The sequence below is a fragment of the Balaenoptera physalus genome (assembly GCF_965194825.1).
Source record: "Balaenoptera physalus genome assembly, chromosome: 11".
Classification (NCBI taxonomy): domain Eukaryota; kingdom Metazoa; phylum Chordata; class Mammalia; order Artiodactyla; family Balaenopteridae; genus Balaenoptera; species Balaenoptera physalus.
Genome location: NC_138896.1, coordinates 103,906,035 through 103,926,517, shown reverse-complemented (window position 1 = coordinate 103,926,517; position 20,483 = coordinate 103,906,035). Strand labels below are relative to the sequence as shown.

Sequence of the window (20,483 nt, the reverse complement as noted above, 5' to 3'; positions counted from 1 at the left end):
GGTGGCACAGTGGTTAAGAATCCGCCTGCCAATGCAGGGGACACGGGTTCGAGCCCTGGTCCGGGAAGATCCCACGTGCCGCGGAGCAACTAAGCCCGTGCGCCACAACTACTGAGCCTGCACTCTAGAGCCTATGAGCCACACCTACTGAGCCCGCATGTCACAACTACTGAAGCCTGCATGCCTAGAGGCCGTGCTCTGCAACAAGAGAAGCCACCGCAATGAGAAGCCCGGGCACCGCAACTAAGAGTAGCCCCTGCTCACTGCAACTAGAGAAAACCCACATGCAGCAAAGAAGACCCAACGCAGCCAAAAATAAATAAATAAATAAATAAAATTTATTTTAAAAGTGTAATGGTATTTAAAGTTGACAAATCTGTAAATAAGAATAGAAGCGTATTATTTACGGATATGGAGGTTACCACCATCTGAAACAAATGAGAAACTGTGCGTAGTGATTGCCCTGAAAGAACGGTGTAAGAAGACGCTCCCCACTTGACTACCGCCCATGAAATCCTGGGTCTCACCCAGTAACGGCCATCACGAGATGCCGTCCTCCATCAAGAACACTCGGAGGCAGAGTGACGGGGAACTCAGTAATGGAGGGACTCAGCAACTCCACCTGAACCCTGATGAAGCTTAGTACTAAAAGGAGGGCAGTCTGCCACACTCCTCAGGCTGTGATACAAAATAAAGTACACAGAACCACCTAGACCATGATTCTAATCAAGTCTCAAGGGCTGACAACCAGGGCACAGGAAACAGGGGGAACAGAGAAACAAGTTAAGGATACAACAAGATGCAATCAGAAAACTCCAGCACGTGAGTCTACCACAGAAGTGACCCACTTTATGCAAAAATGCAATGCCAGGCAGAAAGAAAGGGGGGGAGGGGCGCAGTGAGAGAACCAAAGTCTTCAGAAACACGTCACCTTGCTTGCATCTGGTTTCAAATGAACCAACTTTAAAAAGCAATTTTTGAGACAATTTGGGACATCTAAATATGAAATGGGTATTAAATGATAATAAGTAATTAAGAAAACTAAATTCTATGGGTGAAATAACAATATCTGGGATTTGCTTGAAAATACACAGACAAAAGTGGTTTGGGGGATGCAAAAGAAATAAGAAAAGCATGCTGTTGATAACTGATGGGATGGATGAATGGAGATTCCTTATATTCTTTCCTTGACTTTTGTGTATGTTTGAAATTGTCCATAATAAAAAGGGCTTTTTAAGGAAGTGGGCGTCCCTGAGGGCAGGCCAGGGAAAGAGGCCTGGAGTAGTTGCTAGGTGCTGTTACGTTTTCTAAGCCAAGTATGCAGATTACTTGAATTAAACATTTTAATTAAAGAGAAATTATTCAAAATCAACAATATTATTAAAAACTTTTTTTTTTGTTGTTAAAAACTAAAATAGAAGCAGTTGAAGTTTTAGGGCAAAAGTTAACCCTTCCCCTTATTTCAACTCTCCAAAGGCAACCCTTGCTAATAGTCTGGATTATATTTTTCTAGAGTTTCTGCTATAAAAGTCCACAGTTATAATCACTTTAGTTATATACAATAATTATAATAATTGCAAGCAATCTCCTACGAGCTATTAAAATAAGAGTAGTAATAATAATAGCTACCACACAGAGTGCTTACTATGTTCTAGTCACTGTTTTAGGTACTTCACATATTATTTAATCTTCACTAAACCCTATCAGGTAGGTACTATTATTAGCCCCAGATAAATAAGAAAATATAAGCTACAATTTGTAAATTCATTCATCTATTTATCACCAAAGACGGGATCACACTATATATACTGTTTTGAACTTGCTTTTTTCTCACTTGCAGATATCTCCCTGTCAGAACATATATGTCTTTCTTGTTTTGTTTTTTCTAAAATAAGAATGTTTATGTCAGCTTTATTAAGAATTGCCAAAACGTGGAAACAACCCAGATATCTAGAAACTGATCAACGGGTAAACAAATGGTCGGACATCCATACAACGGAGTATTCCCCAGCAGTACAAGGAATCAACCACTGATACATACAACATGGATGAATCTCAAAGGCAGCACGCTAAGTGGAAGGAGCGCGAGACGAACAGGCACACGCTCTATGATTCCACTTACATGACGCTCCAGAAGAGACAGAACTACACAGACAGAAACTAGATCAGGAGTTGCCAGGGGCTGGAAGGGGGGAAAGGGGACTGACTATAAAGGGACGTGAGGGAATTTTCTGGAATGAAATAAATATTCCATATCTTGATTGTGGTGGTGGTTACCCGACCGTCTACATTTGTCAAAACTCATACCATTTTTGTGTACCTCAAAAGTGTGAATTACACCTTGACAGAAATAAGTGCATACGTCCACACTGAGATCCCCACACAAAGGTACCAGCAGCTTTATTTGTACTGGTCAAACGCTGGAAACACCCTACACGTCGTCAACAGGTGAATGGACAAATGGGGGCACATCCACACACTAGAGCACCATTTGGCATCTAAAGAAATGAACTCCCAACACACACACACAGAGCATGGGTGCATCTCACAAAAACTATGCTGAGTGGGGAAGGCCAGACAATAAAAGGGCACACACACTCTCTACGGTTTCCTTTACAGGAAACTCCAGAAAACAGAAACTTTTGTACAGTTGTACAGTGACAGAAAGCAGACCAATGGCTGCGGGGGATGGCAGGGTGGGGAGGGGTGACAGGAGGGTGACAAATGAGAAAAGGTAACTTCTGGGGTAGTGGGCATGCTCATTATCTTGATTTGGTGACGATTTCAAAGATAAACACCAATGTCAACATTTATCATATTATACACTTTATCCTCATTATAAGTATTTACAAACATACTCATAAAGCTTTTTTTATAAATAACTTCATGGTATTCCATGGTGTGTACGATCATATCGTCACTTTTTTAACCGTCTCCCAATTGATAGGTATTTCACTTGTTAGCAATGCTTCACTACCATAACTAGTGCTACAACGAACAGCTTCGTCCCTCTGTCTTTCCTTACTTGTATGCGTTTCCCTAGCGTACAAATAAAATTGCTGCATCAGAGGATTTTGATGGAAACCACCCAATGGCCTCTAGAAACACTGCAGCCATGAACACTCCCGAGCGTGGAGGAGAGGCCGGCTCCTCCCACCCTGGACCACACTCGGCTGCAGCTTTCATCTCTGACTCGAATTTTAATTATTTGCACAATGAATTATAAGTACCACAACAAGGGATGATGGGAGACCCTACTTGGGTCCAGAAGAAGAGAAAGAAACTAGATTTAAAAAAATTATTTCCTCCATGTTTTTAGAAACCATTTACCAAAAAAGCCTTCTGGAAAGTTTCACCTAAGTGTCTCCAAAGGCTGCTTCCCCTGTGACATTCACCCAGGGAGCCCCACAGGAGTGCTGGGTAATACATCTGAAGAAAACTGTCAGAATATGAGAAATTGTCCCAAACTGCCCCAAACCACATCTGAGCTGACCAAACCGACCTCTCTGCAGTACCGGGGGCCTGGTGCCCAAAAGGGGCAGAGTTCTGGGAATTCAGCAAAGGGACAGGTCGTGACTGGCTGCGTATAGGGGAGGTCTTCAGCTTCCCACCCCAGGGTGAAGGGGATGCCTTTGGAGCCTAGTCACAAAAAAGCCAGCTGCTCCAACGGCCTCAACATCAAGTCAGAAAAGTGCTCCCCTCTCAAATTAGTGAAGAGGATTAGGGCTTGCACAGGGGTCAGGGCTCTGCAGAAAACATGGGTTCAAATCCCAGGTCCACCATCTCGCTGGGGGTCATAAGATAAGTCTCTTCACCTTGGCCTTAGTTTTCTCATCTGTAAAATGGGGATGGTAATAATGATGATAAATCCATATGGTTGGACTGTCATGAGAATTAAACAGTCAGGAGAGCGTTGGGGTTAAGAACTCAGGATCTGCAGTCCAGCAGATGTGACTCAGAATCTCAACTCTGATACTTAGTAAAGCTGAGATCTCAAGCAAACCTCAGAGCCTGCTCTCCTCACCTGTAGGTGAACAAAATGACTTTATCAATCTCATGGGGATTGAGATGACTTAGAAAGATAATACATGTAAAGTGCCAAACACAGAGTTGGGCCGTGTTGTTATATTTTTGAAATGACACTATACACATGCACACGTATATTTGAATGACAGTTCTTATAAACCTACAAAATGGAAATTATTGTTTTTATTATAGAAACCTAAAAGGGCTGAAATTAACTTTCACCAATTTAAAGACAAACCCTAGGACTTCCCTGGAGGTCCAGCGGTTAAGACTCCGGGCTTCCGCTGTAGGGGGCATGGGTTCGATCCCTGGTTGGGGAACTAAGATCCCACATGCTGCATGACGCGGCCAAAAAATTAAAAAAATAAAGACAAACTCTATATGATTGCCTGACATGCAGAGAGAAGACATGGATTTCCCCTAAACATTCTAAACTTTCTTATCATGAAAAAGTAATTGTTGCCTGGATGGTGAGGGGGGGAAGGTTACAGCTACTTTGCACAGGTACAAATCAAACCCTGGACTGAGGCCTCGTTAGCATCTGTAAAATGGGTACAGTGGAGGCCCCTGCCCTCCCCATCCCTTGACCCCTCATAGCTGTGAGAAAGAAGTGACTGGTTCCCTTACCAAGTAAACTGGGCTCCGGTCCTTGTCCATCGCAGGGATGCCAGTGAGGACCTCAGCTAACACCTGTGAGAACACAGAGTTAGCACGGGTCACACACACAGGCACAAGTTCACACAGGAGCTTCTGGCCAAGAAAGAAGTTTCTTCTCAGGAACAAATTCTGAGCTCCAGGCCTGGCTCTGCCATCTGCCAGCACAGACACTCGCCCAAAATCTGGAACGTGGGATTATCACTAAACACCTCCTCCAACTAATAAACACACCACCCAGCTACTAGGAGAAGGTTTAAGTTAACTGATAGCAAGGTAGGGAGGATGAAAACCAAATGTGTGTGTATTACCATCAGATAGATAGATAGATACACACACACACACACACACCTCTCTCTATATAGATATACATATATACATCTATCTGTATACACACATACGTATACATACACACACTATATATACTAAAGATATTTTCATTTAAAACCCATCAGAAATGGTAAGCAGGCACTGCTATGTCAATCTCAAGAAAAGGAGGAATCCATGTGCAGACACCTATTCTAGACAGAAAATCTCGGCAATATCCATAGCACGTTTCATCCACAGGCCTTTATTTACATTATTTGTTCATTAATACATCCATTTAAGAAAGGAGCACAGCCCTGAGCCAGTGTAAGCCACCACAAAATTGACAAAACTGTGATTTGTATCTTAATAAATAGGAAACCTGCTTTGAACAGAAATTCAGCAGAGATAACAGCACACTGGCTAAGGGGTCCAGAGTCAGACAGGCCTGGGTTCAAATTCTGACTCTGTTCCTTACATGCTTTGGTGATATTTGGGCAAGAAACTAAAATCTGAGGACTTCCCTGGCGGTCCAGTGGTTAAGACTCAGCGCTTCCACTGCAGGGGGGTGAGGGTTCGATCCCTGGTCAGGGAACTAAGATCCCGCATGCCGCATCTGAGCCTGTGTCCTTATGCAGTACATGGTGATCTAGTGGTTGTAAATATGAGGCAGTGGGTACTCCATCTTAGTGTCAAATCTCCCTAACACAACTTCTCTCAAAGTCAGAATAAGGTCACATTACTGCCAAGAACTCCTCCACCCGGAAAGGGCCTGCAGGGTTACTAACAGACTGGAAGTGGCCAGGAGGGGGCAGCAGAGGGCACCCCTGCAGCTGGCGGAGGAGCCCATGGAAAAGGGACTCCGGCTGGGGTCCGGCCAAGGCAGGAGGGAAGAATAAGAGGAAATAAGTAGACAAACATTTCCTCTGCCTCTTCCACATGGCAGGCCCTGTGCCGGGCCTTTTACAGAGGTTACTTAGCACTCATCAAAAAGAACACTGACCTACTACGGTACAGCACGGAGAACTATATTCAATATTCTGGGATAAACCACAATGGAAAAGAATATAAAAAAGAATGTATATATGTGTATAACTGAGTCACTGTGCTGTACAGCAGAAATGACCATAACGCTGTAAATCAACTATACTTTTACATTGGGGTAAATCAACCCCAATGAATAAATTAATTAAGAAAAAAAACACACAGAGAAATGCAGTGTTCCCCACAACAAGAACCAAAGTTCAAAATCATACCATCCATCAGTGGTAGCGCTGAGAAAAAGACTGAAGGGAGCCAGTAGGCACTCACTGAATGAAAGAATGAGTGAATAGGAAAGTCAATTGTTACATTAGGAGCTGAGTTAAAAAGTCAAGAGTAAACAGAAATCAGGAGTGAGGGTGCGAAGGTAGGAATAATAACGATAACCACAATAATAATAATCATGTTGACCTATGCAACATACTCTGCTAACCAGTTTATACATGTTATCTTATTAATCTCCATATGTATGAATACCCCCATTTTCCAGAGGACAAAACTGAGGCCCAGAGTTACAGGTGACACCCTAGATCACACAGCTGAAAGTTACTGAGCTGGGACTCAAACCCATGCTCTTAAGCTCTACCCTATAAGTGCCTGGCAGCCTTGGGGTTCAGTTCCACTGGTTCTTAAAGGAGCAGGAGCTTGGGCTGGCCCTGCTGAGCTTCACTGAGCCCCTCGCAGTGGGGCTGATGGGGGCGAGGAGGGGGAGGCGGGAGGGAATTTGGGGACAAGTAAACCAGAAGGGCCGATGGGCTGAGAGACAGAGGGAAGCAGAATCTGGTATGTGGAGGCTGGGCTGAGGGCAGAAAGTGGTTCAGAGGACGGGCATTAGTGAGAGAGGCAGATGGACAGACTGTGGTCAAAGAGAGGCAGTGTAGAGTTTAAGGCTGGAGAGGAAGAGAGAAGGCAAGGTCCAAGATGCAGCTATTGGCTCCTGGCAGAGGTCAGCCAGCGACCGTCACTTTTCTCAGCCAGCATTTCCCAGACTGGGATCCATGGGTCTCTGATGCTTAGAGATACTAAGAAAACAAGGTTCCATAGTCAAGGGAATTTGGGAAACACTGCATACCATTGCTGGGTGGTGGTGAATTCACAATTACCAGATTAAAGGCTATTTACCATATGAAAGGCTCTTGTTAATTTTGTGGTAACTTTTTTTTTTTCCTGCTTAACCTTGCTCAACCCAGCATTTCTCAAACCTATTTAAACACATCAAAACCCTTTAAACACATCAAACCTATTGAGATCTCAGGGAATTGGTGTTCTTTGGAGACTGCTACACTCAGACCATGAACTCCTGGGGGAGGGATTGTGTTTTAGTTACATTTACATTTCGAGTGCCTGACACACAGTACTGATGGACAGCAGTGGTGACAAGGACAGAGGTTGGATGGGTAGATAGATACTGAATGGATGGGTAGCTGTTGGATGAATGGTTGGATAATAACTGGACTGATGGATGGATGGACAGATGGACAAAACAGACGGATGAACAAACAAGAACAGACAATTGGATAGATAATTAGATGGCTGGCTGGATGCGAATCAGGGAAGTCAGGAGGTATCTGTAGCCTATAGGAATCTGGACACTCATGGGGCAGGGGCCTTTACTTCAAGGGTTGGCAGACTTTTTCTGTAACAGGCTAGATAGTAAATATTTTAGGCTTTGTGAGCCACAAACAATCTCTGTCACATATTCTTTTGATTGTTGTTGTTGCTGTTATTATTCAATCTTTTATAAATGTAAAAACTAGTCTTAATTATAGGCCATAGAAAATAGGCCATTGGGCTGGTTCTGACCTGTGTGCCATAGTTTGCCAACCCCTGCTGTACTTGGTGGAACATTTCTAAGAGCCTCTATTATTTGCTTACAAAGGAGCCATGGGAAGGGCAAATGTGTACAGGCCCAGATCTGAACAGAGAAGGAAGCGCTTACTACTCCACAGCCGAATATATCCACTCGCTTTGTCAGCTGTCCCACCCTGATGAAATCTTCTGGAAGATATGCAGCGGAGGCCTGGAAAAGGCAGGTCTTCATCGCAGTGTATTTTGACTTTTTGTTGACAGGACACCAGTGAGCCATCGAATGAGCCAGCTTGGGGGTGAAGTTTTGGTCTAGCAAAACATTGGAGCTGTGGGAAAGAAGGCAGAGAGAACCCTCTTGTTTGAGGTAGACAAGAAGAGGTTGCCATGGAGATCCTTTCAGAAAACAGCTTAGTAGTGAGCAGTGCCAGCAAGTTAGGGTCACTAAAGACCCTCAACAAGTTTATAAGTCAGTCCTGATGGGGGATGGGGATTGGGAGCCCACCTCCACCAGCAAATGGGGATGAAGCTAAGATTAGTCCTGCTGCCCCAGAAATGGCATTTGGTGGCCAGAGAGGTGCAGCCATCCTGATCCCCATGGATGTCAGCCCGGATCAACCTCAGCCTGCCAAGCCCAGAGGCTGTGCCGCCTCCATCTCTTCAGAAGCTGCTCCAAACCCCAGCTCTGGCCCAGCTGACTCAAGTCTAAATGTCAGCATCCTTTGGGACTGAACCCGCCCAGATCATGGGGAATAAGAAGAGCAATAAAAATATTCTTGGACCGTGGGAATGAACACTCTCAGAAAGTACTCCAAAGGAAAAATTAAAAATTTTTAAAAACTAAGCTTCAAGTATAGAAATATTCAAACTAACCCCAAATGGTTTTTAAAAAGTAGACACAGAGAGCAGTTCTCCTAGGTTCCCTTACCCTGCTGCTCTCCGCTCAAGCGCCCCCTTTCAATAAAGCCTTTGGTTTTGTCATAAAAAGTAGACGCCAATTCCAATATCCACTATTAGGAGTTGTTATGTAAATTATGGGCAAATATCTTCAATGAAAGACTAAGAAGTCATGAAAAATGATGACAGGCAATGTGGGGAAACGTTTACCGTGTTTAAATCATGGGGAAAAAGAGAATATGAATTGGTAAACAGGTAACGGTGCTATCTTAGGGCTGAGATGTCTGCGTGGGCAGGGGCTGGAAAAAACCCAGAAAAATGGCGGCCAGCTGGTGAGGGAGGGCAGCAGGGCCAGGATGACCACTTGCCCTTTCATTTCCTTTCTTGCTATTACAATTGTTTGTGCAATCAAGTAAAAATCAGGGGGGAGAAAAGAGGAAAGGGCTTCCACTTGCCAAATGGGGAGAGAACTTTGGGGAAGTATGAATTCTACGGTTTCGAGGTCAGTTTTGCCAGATCTTCTGGAATCCCTCTCTGTGCTTCCAGTGTTGGGAGCACGTTACTGATATGCTGGGGTACACACCTAACTTGCATCACAGTATCTGTGACAACAGATGCACAAGCAAGAATGGGTCTCCAGGACTTCCCTGGTGGCGCAGTGGTTAAGAATCCGCCTGCCAATGCAGGGGACACGGGTTCGAGCCCTGGTCCGGGAAGATCCCACATGCCGCAGAGCAACTGAGCCCGTGAGCCACAACCACTGAGCCTGTGCTCTAGAGCCCGCAAGCGACAACTACTGAGCCCACGAGCCACAACTACTGAGCCTGCATGCTACAACTACTGAAGCCCTCGCTCCTAGAGCCCGTGCTCCGCAACAAGAGAAGCCACCACAACGAGAAGCCCGCGCACCGCAACAAAGAGTAGCCCCCGCTCGCCGCAACCAGAGAAAGCCCGCGTGCAGCAACGAAGACCCAACGCAGCCAAAAATTAATTAATTAATTAAAAAAAAAAAAAAGAACAGGTCTCCGCAAAGACCCTGAGCAAGGAGCTCCAAAGCCCAGGGAGCCTGGCAGACATGGCCCACAGCTCAAGGACCTGATCCAGACCAGCTGCTGGAGGGGAAGTGAAATACAGCAGGGGAGTGGAGGGTTTGTTGGGGAAATACCAACAAGCTTTTGGGGGAAATACCCTTGTTAGGGAAAGACAAACGTGGAGACAGGCAGTTCATGCTGACAGCAATTAGAGACAGAGTACAACCCAGAAACACTGATGTTCAAGGGTATAACAAAGAAAGAAGAGCCCCAAGAGAGGCAAGGAAGGGAGAGAAAGTGAAAGAGAAGAGAGACAGAGGGAGAGGAATGGGACCCAGGAGTGTGCGCCATCTCATCCCTGTAGCCCAGCCCTAGGCGGGGCCCAGCCCACCCCTCTCACCTCTTGACGTTGCCATGGATGATCTCCAGGCCATGCAGATGCTCCACGGCATGAAGCAGCCCTGAGCAGATGATGACACGCTGGGGCCAGGGGAGGGGGTCCGAGCCACCCTAAGAGAAAGAAAAGGAGGAGAAAACACTCACACATATGCCTTTGTAAAGTCCCAATGGCAGGGTCCTCGGCTCCTGTCTCTCCTCCAGCCCTCATGTCCTCTGCAACAGGGCTCGGCCAGCATGGTTTACTGGCAGGGTACCGGTTTTGACATCAGACACATCTAGGTATAAATCCCAGCTCAGACATGCACTAGCTGTGTGACTTCGGAAAAGACACTCAACGTCTCTGAGCCTCTGCTTCTTCAGATATAAAATAGAAATGTTAATCCCTACGCTTTAGGGTTGTTGTAAGGATTCGAAGGAGTGAATGGTATGCCCCTAGCACAGTGCCTGTTACACAGTGGGTGCTCAAAAAACAGAAGTTATTTTTATCATGACTATCATGTGGCAGCTCTGGAATTCTTCTCTAGGAGGGGCTGGTTGGGAGAGGAGCTAGGGAGCTTGTGTTGGCACACCAAGCACATGGGCTGATTTTATAAGTATTTGGGGAGATCTCACAAGAGCTGATGGGGATTATCGGTGGTCTAAAGTCCCCTACCTTCCCCTACCTGCCACTGAATGTCCAAGCAAAATCACCTCTTATTTTTTAGGTCGTCTCTTAGGTCCCACATCCTCTAAGAACTGGCCTTGCTAATGGATTTCTTCTAAAAAACTCTGGAATCTGGAGCCACACAAACCCAGTTTAAACTCTAGCCCTGATACGTGTCAGCTGTGTTCCTTTGGGTAAGTCACTTTGCCTCTCTGTGCCAGAGACTCCTCTTTTTGAAAATGGGGGAAACCTCCAGGGCTGTGGCAAGGTCCAAAGGAGATGTGTAAAGCCATTACCAAGGTGTCTTGCACACAGTGAGAGTTCAGCAAAGCTACCAATCATTATTATACCATGTATAATCATTATTATACCATTATACCATTACCAAGGTGTCTTGCACACAGTGAGAGTTCAGCAAAGCTACCAATCATTATTATACCATGAATAACTGCTTTGTCTGGTCCCTGCCAAGGGAAGCAATAATTCTGTTGCAGAATGACTTTTTACCCTCTGTTTGAGGATTTTATGGGAAGGAGGCTTGTCTTAAAAATGGTAATTTTAATAGATACAGCACTCATATAGTATGACCTGCAAAAGGTCAAAAGGGTGTGGAGTAAAAGTTTCTCTCCCAACCTATGCTCCATCTACATAGTTCTCCCCAGAGGCAGTCAAGGTACCAGTTTCTTGTATCTTTCCAGAAATTTATTCCATAAATTCACGAGCAAATAGGAATTAATTAGAATAGCATTTTTTAATAAAAATTTGCCTCCACTTTCCATACTCTGTTAATTCTTCTTCTTGTCCTATTGCATTGGCTAGTACCTTCAGAACAATGTTGAATAATATAGCACTATGGGGTACCTTTGTCTTGCTCTTGACTTAAATGCCTCTTGTCAAAAAACGTTTTAAATAGGTTTTTACCTGAAGATGTTTAGCCACATCTTATCTATCTTGGCCCACCTTCTCTTCTCGAAGGGTCTCTCGAAGGCCCCTTTCCCCTCTGGTCTCCTAAAAGTCCTCAACCCTTGATTCTCCAACTGGGTACTGCCTAATCCTGTTCTTTGACCATGACCGAGCCCCTTACCTGACCCTGGAGTCTGTCCTGTAAAGAACCATTTGCCATGTACGGGTAAATCAAGCTGTAAAACTGTTTTCCAGTGCAGAGGCCCAGCAGAGGTAAGACATTGGGGTGGCAGCATCTGAAATCAGACATCAGTACAGGGATGAGGAGGCAGACAGAAAGAATAATCAAAGACTGCTCCATTTCCTACCTCCTAAACCTCTTCTGCCCTCTCCACCCCCTGAGGCCACCAGTAACCTCCCAGGTACTAAATGCTCTAAACCCTGAGAGCCCAGCAACAGGGCAGAGATGACAACTGCATGCCCTCAAGGAGCTTAAAATCAAGTAACTCAAAGTACATGACACCCTAACCACCCATCTTCCAGAAACAGAGGCTTAGAGGTTAAGGAACTTGCCCAAGGTCACAACTAGCAAACACTGAAGCCAGGACCAGATAGCAGGTCTGTTTGACTCCCAGGACTCGGGTTCTTCCCCGAAATCCTCTTCTGGTGGGTTCCAAGTCACTGTTCCCTCTTGACCCTCCTCCTACCTCTCTGACTGCTCTTTCTTGGCCTTTTCCACTAAGACCCTCCTCCTTTGCCTTCCCCTGAAATTTGAATCTCCCTGGTTGGGCTCATTATCTTGTTTTATAAGCTTCTCCACCAGGAATCTCTCACCTCTCTGAGGAACGCCCCCAAATCTCTCATCTCCAGGCACATCCCACACACCAGAACTGACTGTCAAATTGCGTCCCAATGTTCCAGGTGAACAACCTAGACTCAACAAGTTCCAAACCTGCTTCTCTGCCCACAGTTATTTTCTCAAGCAAGGGCACCACCATCCATCCAGTTTCCTAGAAACCTCCTTACCTCCCCCATCTAATTAGTCACCACTCACTGTCATAAATAGCGTCCAATACACCCCCTTCATTCTCCCCTCCTCTGCCTTGGGTCTGACCCCAATGAACTCTCCCCAGCACTGTTGCAACGGCCTCCTGCCTGATCCCTTGGCCCCCCTCCACTCCCCCCAGGCCATCCTACTGCACAATTTTCACACTCAGTAGACTTATTTACACTTCACTCTCCCCACTGGACCATAAACTTCCCCAAGGCAGGGGCTGTGTATTCTTCATGTCTGCACTCCCTAGAACAAAGAAAGGCCCTGACTGATGACTCACGTTTGCCAAATCAATGAATGAAGGAGTGACTACCGACTCCAGGAAGGCACTACGCCAAGGTGGAAAGGGAATCAGATTTCCCGTTTCCATTAAGTGTGTGTGTGTGTGTGGATAAGTATGTGTGTATATATGTGCGTGTGCACGCGCGTGCGTGCGTGTGTAGTCATGCATATGTATGAAGAGAGAAAGGATTAAAGAAAATATATCAAAATCTGAATACCGCAGTAGTTACTTATAGGTGCTATGGAAAATCGGTGATTTCTATTTTCCTCTTTATACTTTTCTTTATTTCTTAAAATACTCCACAGTCATCACACACTGCCCAAGGCTACACGCTGGCAGAGGAACTCGGACGGTGACTTGCCAGGCTGAATGACAGCTGGTGCCCAGCACATTGCAGGGCTCCAGTATGTGCGTGTTCAATCCACCAGGCAATGACAGCAGAGCCAAGATAAGTGTCCAGGTATCCAAATGTCCTCCCCCTCTATTTCCCAGTCCCCCCTACCGAGCTCTGTGATGGGGAGGCTCACTTTACTCCTCCAGCCTCAGTTTCCTCATCTGTAAAATCCAGGTCCGAGGATGACTTCTTTTTTTTTTTTTTTTTTTTAATTTATTTATTTAATTTATTTTATTTTTGGCTGCGGTGGGCCTTCACTGCTGTACGCGGGCTTTCTCTAATTGCGGCGAGTGGGGGCTACTCTTTGTTGCGGTGCATGGGCTTCTTATTGTGGTGGCTTCTCTTGTTGCGGAGCACAGGCTCTAGGTGCACAGGCTCAGTAGTTGTGGTGCACGGGCTTAGTTGCTCCGCAGCATGTGGGATCTTCCCGGCCCAGGGCTCGAACCTGTGTCCCCTGCATTGGCAGACGGATTCTTAACCACTGTGCCACCAGGGAAGCCCCCTGAGAATGACTTCTGAAGGTCCTTACTGCTCAAAACCAGAGGTAAGCAAAAGTTCTCTATAAAGTAAATACTAGCCATTGCAGGCCACCTGGCCTCTGCTGCAGGATCATGCAAAGCAGCCACAGACGACACAGAAATAAATGAGCGTGGCTGGGTTCCAATAAAACCCTCATTAAAGACACTGACATCTGAATTTCATATACTTTTCATGGGTCATGAAATAATCTTTTTATTTTGTTCAACCCTTTTTGCTAAAAATTAATTTATTTTTGGCTGCGTTGTGTCTTCGTTGCTGCGCGCAGGCTTTCCCTAGTTGTGGTGAGCGGGGGCTACTCTTTGTTGCAGTGCGCGTGCTTCCCACTGCAGTGGCTTCTCTTGTTGCGGAGCACAGGCTCGAGAGCACAGGCTCTAGAGCGCAGGCTCAGTAGTTGTGACATACGGGCCTAGTTGCTCGGCAGCATGTGGGATCTTCCGGGACCAGGGCTCAAACCCGTGTCCCCTGCATTGGCAGGCGGATTCTCAACCACTGTGCCACCAGGGAAGTCCCTGTTCAACCCTTTAAAAACGTAAAATCCATCCCTAGCTCTCAGACCATAAAAACACAGGCTGGGCCAGATTGAGCCTGTGGGTCATCATTTGCCATTAGAGTTGGAATCAGTAAGTTTCTGTCCATCTCAAAAAATGGGACAAAAACAGATTATCCACCCCGCCTCCCTGGAAGGAAGGAGTTGAGCCAAGGGAGCCAAGGTTCTTTTCTAATTCTAATCCATGCACACAGTGGCTACAGAGAAAAAGCATGGCCCGTGGAGCCAGACCAACCAACCACATTCCAGCTCTGCCACCTACTAGCTGTGTGATCTTGGACAAGACACTTAACGTCTCTGTGCCTCAATTTGCCCATGTGTGAAATAATGTGATAATAGTAGCCATGTTACAGGGGTCTTGTGAGGATTAAATGAGTTTACATAAAGAGAATGCTTAAAACGTGCCTGCCACATAGGAAGCACTATATACAGGTTAGCGGTCATCACTATCAAAGTATTTTCCAAAGGGGAGGCTTACCTACGACAAATTTGTACCTCTGCCTGGAAGAAGTTTTCAATTGATCCTGGACCTGAACAGGCCATCTGTGGGAAAAGACACTGAAACATGAAAATCTAGCCTCACCATGTAGTCTCCACCCCTTACTGGAAACCAAGAAGTGCCCACCTCTCTGAGCTTCTTGAAGACGAATGGAGTGCCGAGCCTTTGCCCTCGGTAGATGTCAGCAAAGGTCCCCTCACCGATTTTGTGGTTTGGGTTGAAGTTATCAGTTGCCTGGACCACGTCCACCTCGCTCCAGAAAAGGCTGTCATCAGCTAGGCTCAAAAGTGTCTCCTGCTTAGGAATGGAGGTGCTAAAATCCTGGGAATTCAGAGAGAAGAGACTGAGATTAATATGGAATTAATATGGAAAATACTATTTTCCCTACTACCTCAGGGACTCTTAGAACAGCAGAGCTGAGGGGTGAAGGGGATCATCTCATCCAGTGAGGAGGGATGGCAAAAAGGACAGATTCCAGCTCTGCTTCTAACTTGCTCCGTGACCTTGGACAAGTTACTTAACCTCTCTGAGCCTTCATTTCCTCATCAGCAAAAATAAAGATAACCATAATACCCTGGAGGGTAATTTTGAAGATTAACTAAAATGTGAGTATTCCCGGCCCACGGTGGAGGTTTCCTTTTTTTTTTTTTTTTCCCAGTTTACAAAGGTGAGCACCAAGGGGGTCAAAGAACTGAAGTGAGTTTACACAGCTGGTCAATGGCTGGGCTTGTGCCCCCGGTCCTGCACACGGTATACATGCCGGGAAGCAGGACACAGGTTCACATAACCTGTGTAAGCCGAAGAAAAGCAGCTCTGCATCAATCCCTTTTCTTCTTAAAAATAGCTGTACATAAACTTCCATTTTTTTAAGTTATATGTGCTCTTATAAACAGTTTTAGATAATTAGAGGGGGGGCTAATTATACATGATCTCATTATCCACTTAACTGCTATTAAAGTTTAGTGTAATTCTTGCCAGTTAGATACACGAGAATTTATTTTTAAAAATTGGGACCATGCCGCACCCACCGTTTTGATTTCCAGTGTTTTCTCTAAACGTTATACCATGATCATTCTTCTAATTACTAAATCATCTTTGAAAATGATTAATTATTAAAAAATAAATAAGCCTGCTTAAGTGACAGTCCCTTTTATGGAAGAGCTCCACTAACCAGACCCACGTAGCACTGGCTTCCCCGCCAGGCACTCTGCCCAAGACACTTTTAGGGGCCCACGAAAACATCTTAATGTAATTTCTTTCGAAGTCTGATGAACAAAAATGAACTTTTCAAGTTGAAGAAAATGTTTTAATTTTTAATCCAACTTGGATTATGTTCATCTTTATACTGTTGCAGTCGTAAAATGTAATTTTAAGTGATATTTTTAAATGAAAGAAAGGGCCTAGAAAGGCAAAAATGCTTAAGATTCACAGAAGTCACTTGTGACCCTGGACCCAAATCATTAAAAATTCAGGGTAACTCCGATATATTTTGTGTTGAAAAAAGGTTGAAGGAGAGGCATTTTGACTACTGCAACCAAGATATTTTGGGAGGAGGCAGATGTCAATTATCAGCTCTCATTTACATACAAATAATGGAAAAGCTCATTAAAAACTAGAGTGCACCCTCTCCCCACGCCTGATTTATCGAGGGCCAGCACTTAGAGTCTTAGAAGCTCAGAGTAATTCGATGGGCCTCGTTTCTCCCCTTCACCCTGACCCCTAACCCCCAAACTGTTCTCAAGGAATAAACACATTGCATTTTTGCGAGAGGGTCACAGCTGGGGGCTACTGCTCGGGGGTGGAGGATTTACCTTTGAATCAGATGAGGCGGGCAGGTCGGTTTTTACGAAAGGAGAGGCATCTTCAGCAGCGCCCGGGAGGCTGGCTCTGGCTGGAGCAGGCCCTGGTAAGGAGGGACGGTGGGTCAGGCCACAGCCACTGGAGGAAGGAGGGGCGGGTCCCGGCCTGTTCCCCAGACCCAGTCAGTCTCTCATTCCCTCCACAAACATTTACTGTCAATGATGACAGCTGCCATTTCCTGACACCACAGGCGTCAGCCTACCCGCTGCTCGAGCGTTACCCCGTGGAAGCCTTATGACAGCCCTGTGGGTTGGTCCTATACAAAGTCCCCGTGTGACAGGTGGAGAAAGGGAAGCACTGGAGGTGGCCACTTGCCCAGGGCCACGATGAGAGTAAGTGGCAGAGTCAGCCTTTAAATGGAGATCCTTGGGCCTTCTAACCCCTACACTGTCCCACCTCCCACAAAAGCAGCAGAGAAGGACACAGGTGCATTAGCTACAGAGCCAGCCTTCCATAAACCTCCATGGCAGCAGGAATGGCAATAACCAACCTCCCAGGGCAGAGGCCGGAGAAGCCTGCCTTAGTGGGTTGGGAGATCAAGGAGGGCTTCACAGAGGAAGGAACACTTGACCTGAGCCTCAAAACGGGGAAAACATTTGCAACAAGTAGCTATGACGTAGGGAGGGCACCGAGGCCGTGGAACCGGCCCACGAGGAGGTGTGGCAGCAGGAAAGCCCAGGCGTGTGGTAAACATTCCGGGCACGCTTAGTTAGCAAACACTGACAGCAGTCCCAATGCTTCCCTGAGCTAACTCATTTCACGCTCATAATAGCCCCAGGAGACAGATGCCAGTATCATCTACTCTTTACAGGTGGTGAAACTAAGGCACGGAGGGGTGACCCAACCTTTCCAAGGGCACCCAGTCAGTGGCTCCAGAGTCTGTGCTCTTAATCCCTTAGTGAATGCAGAAGATTCACAAGAGAGGTGGCTTGAAGAGTAAGTAGTTCAGGGTCAGGGACAAGTCAGGTTAAAGAGGGTGACATGTCTTCACCAGGCACTACGTGAAGATTAATCTGAAGACTAATGGGGCAGTCTGGGGTCTGCAGGTCAGAGCAGGTGCAGGCCGGGAACAAGACAGGCCACGTAGCTGACCCACATGAAAGTGGACCTTGACCAGAAGCCTGAAGCTTCAGATGTCACTGTTGGAAATACCCAAGTGGCTCTACTGCAGGGCTGGCCTCTGAATAACAGGGGGCCGGCCCGTCCAAGGGAAACTGACTTTGACCCGAGGGTTGCTGGCCAAATCCACCTGTTTCAAGTATTTCTGGCTTACCTCATCAAGAAAGGAGTTATTAATGTGGACCTTTGACCATAAAAAAAATTAATTCAGAATACTGAAAATAGCACCATGGTGAAACTAGAATCAGCCTTCCAAAACTATTAACCAAGGCAGCTGATAAAACAAAACTCACCTGATAGAAAGCCTGAGGCTCTTTCATCCTCTCAGAGGAGGGGCCACCCTAAGCCTCTCTCCCTGCCCTGTCTGTTGCTTCTAGAGTCTTTTGTTTGTTTTCTTTTTTCCACATTTTCCAGCATTGGCGATATTTGAAAGGACTACACTTGAGAAGGTACCATGCTGGTACACCCACACTGCACCAGCAACCCCCAGAATGGGGTACTAACAATAAACACCTCTCCCCAAAATACACAGGTGCGCACACACATTCACACACACCCTCTTTGTCTCTCAGTGCACTACAACTTAAACTGACCTTTGGACTTCCCTGGTGGCGCAGTGATTAAGAATCCGCCTGTCAATGCAGGGGGACACGGGTTCGATCTCTGATCTGGGAAGATCCCACATGCCGCGTAGCAACTAAACCAGTGCGCCACAACTACTGAGCCCACATGCCACAACTACTGAAGCCCACGTGCCTAGAGCCCAGAGCTCCGCAACAAGAGAGGCCACCGCAATGAGAAGCCCGTGCACCGCAACGAAGAGTAGCCCCCGCTCACTGCAACTAGAGAAAGCCCGCCGGCAGCAACAAAGACCCAACGCAGCCAAAAAAATTTTTTAAATATATAAACTGAGCTTCAGGGTAAGAGCTATAGCTCAGACATGGGAATTAAACCTTTGGCAAAAAAAGGAAAAAATAAAACCAGAATAAATGGATAAAGAAGATGTGGCATATTTATACAACGGAATATTACTCAGCCATTAAAAGAAATGAAATAATGCCATTTGCAGCAACATGAATGGACCTAGAGATTATCATACTAAGTGAAGTAAGCCAGGCAGACAATTAGCATATATCACTTACATGTAGAATCTAAAAAAAAATGATACAAATGAACTTACATACAAAACAGCAATAGATCCACAGACATAGAAAACAAACTTATGGTTACCAAAGGGGAAAGGGTGAGGGAGAGATAAATTAGGAGTTTGGGATTAACAGATACACCCTACTATATATAAAATAGATAACCAACAAGGATCTACTGTATAGCCCAGGGAACTATACTCAATATTTTGTAATAACCTGTAGGGAAAAGAATCTGAAAAAGAATATATATATATATATATATATATATATATATATATATAACTGAATCACTTTGCTGTATACCTGAAACCAACACAACATTGTAAATCAACTATACTTCAATTAAAAAAACAAAAAGGTAAAATAAAAAGCAAAATAAATAAAACCAGCAACGTTCTACAGACCAGCTGGCAGCCCTGTAACCGGCCAGAGCCCAGCTGTTCACTTAAACCCATCTGCACATCCGCATGCACCCGGGCCGCGCTTCCCAAGGCTGCTCCCACCCCGACTCCCCACCCCTGGTGACTGGGTGCGGAGGGGAGACTGCCTTGCGGTAAGGCTCCTGGCCACTGCTGCTCCAGCGGTGGAGGCCTCCGCCCTTGCCCTGCCTTCTCTTGGGCTCGGCTCGAGACCCTTGGCCTGAGTGACCCAAACTGTGGTCAGTCATCCATCTCCTAGGCGATGGCCGTGTGTCTGTGCTGCTCCGCAATGAGTTACCTGATGTTTTCTTTCAATCCACTCCCGTTCACGTATTACATATTCAGCCTCGAAATCCCTAGTTGTTGTGCATGTGATATATTCTCTGTCTAACACCCGTGTTCCATGTACCACTGGGGACAGAGTCTCTACACTCTGGGAACCGCTGTTCCAGGCCACCTTGACTGCCCTCCTGCTTCTTTCCTGGAGTTCTGCTCTATCTGCCCTCCCCGCCTCGGGGCTGACCTCAGAGCAGGCTGTACACACGGTCCCTCATCCTCTCGCACTGCCCAGCTAGGCCAAGGTCAGCGCTGGCCTCACCCAGCCATGATTCTCTGGTCTGATTGATGCCTGGGGTTTGCTCTGGGGGCTGCACCGGGCCTCTCAGTGTGGGGGGATCGCTGAGGTCTGCTCTTGTGACACACGAGGGCTACTAGGGGTGGTTGAGTCTATTTATCCCTGTGGTTTGCGGAGGGGGGGGCGGGGGAGGGAGTGGAATTTGAACCAATACCGCAAGGCTGAGAAATCAGATAAGAACTAGCCCTTGCTTCCACTCATGGAAGGCCTGGGCCAGGGAAGACAGTGGCCTACACAAATGTCATTTCCAAAACACTAAGAGTTAACCCTTCATGGTGCC

At 46.1% G+C, this 20,483-nt stretch overlaps 1 protein-coding gene across 1 annotated transcript in view; it reads right to left on the bottom strand.

The window, feature by feature from the left end:
• The window catches only part of IRAK2 (interleukin 1 receptor associated kinase 2), a 59,139-nt gene that overhangs the window by 8,648 nt on the left and 30,008 nt on the right, over positions 1 to 20,483 (bottom strand). Inside the window, exons 4-10 of the mRNA XM_082415719.1 lie at positions 16,835 to 16,926; positions 15,150 to 15,344; positions 15,003 to 15,067; positions 11,888 to 12,002; positions 10,162 to 10,271; positions 7,967 to 8,162; positions 4,654 to 4,716 (exon numbers count right to left, since the gene is read on the bottom strand). Of these exons, the coding sequence (XP_082271845.1) occupies positions 4,654 to 4,716; positions 7,967 to 8,162; positions 10,162 to 10,271; positions 11,888 to 12,002; positions 15,003 to 15,067; positions 15,150 to 15,344; positions 16,835 to 16,926 (836 nt within the window). The remainder of the gene's footprint in view (positions 1 to 4,653; positions 4,717 to 7,966; positions 8,163 to 10,161; positions 10,272 to 11,887; positions 12,003 to 15,002; positions 15,068 to 15,149; positions 15,345 to 16,834; positions 16,927 to 20,483) is intronic.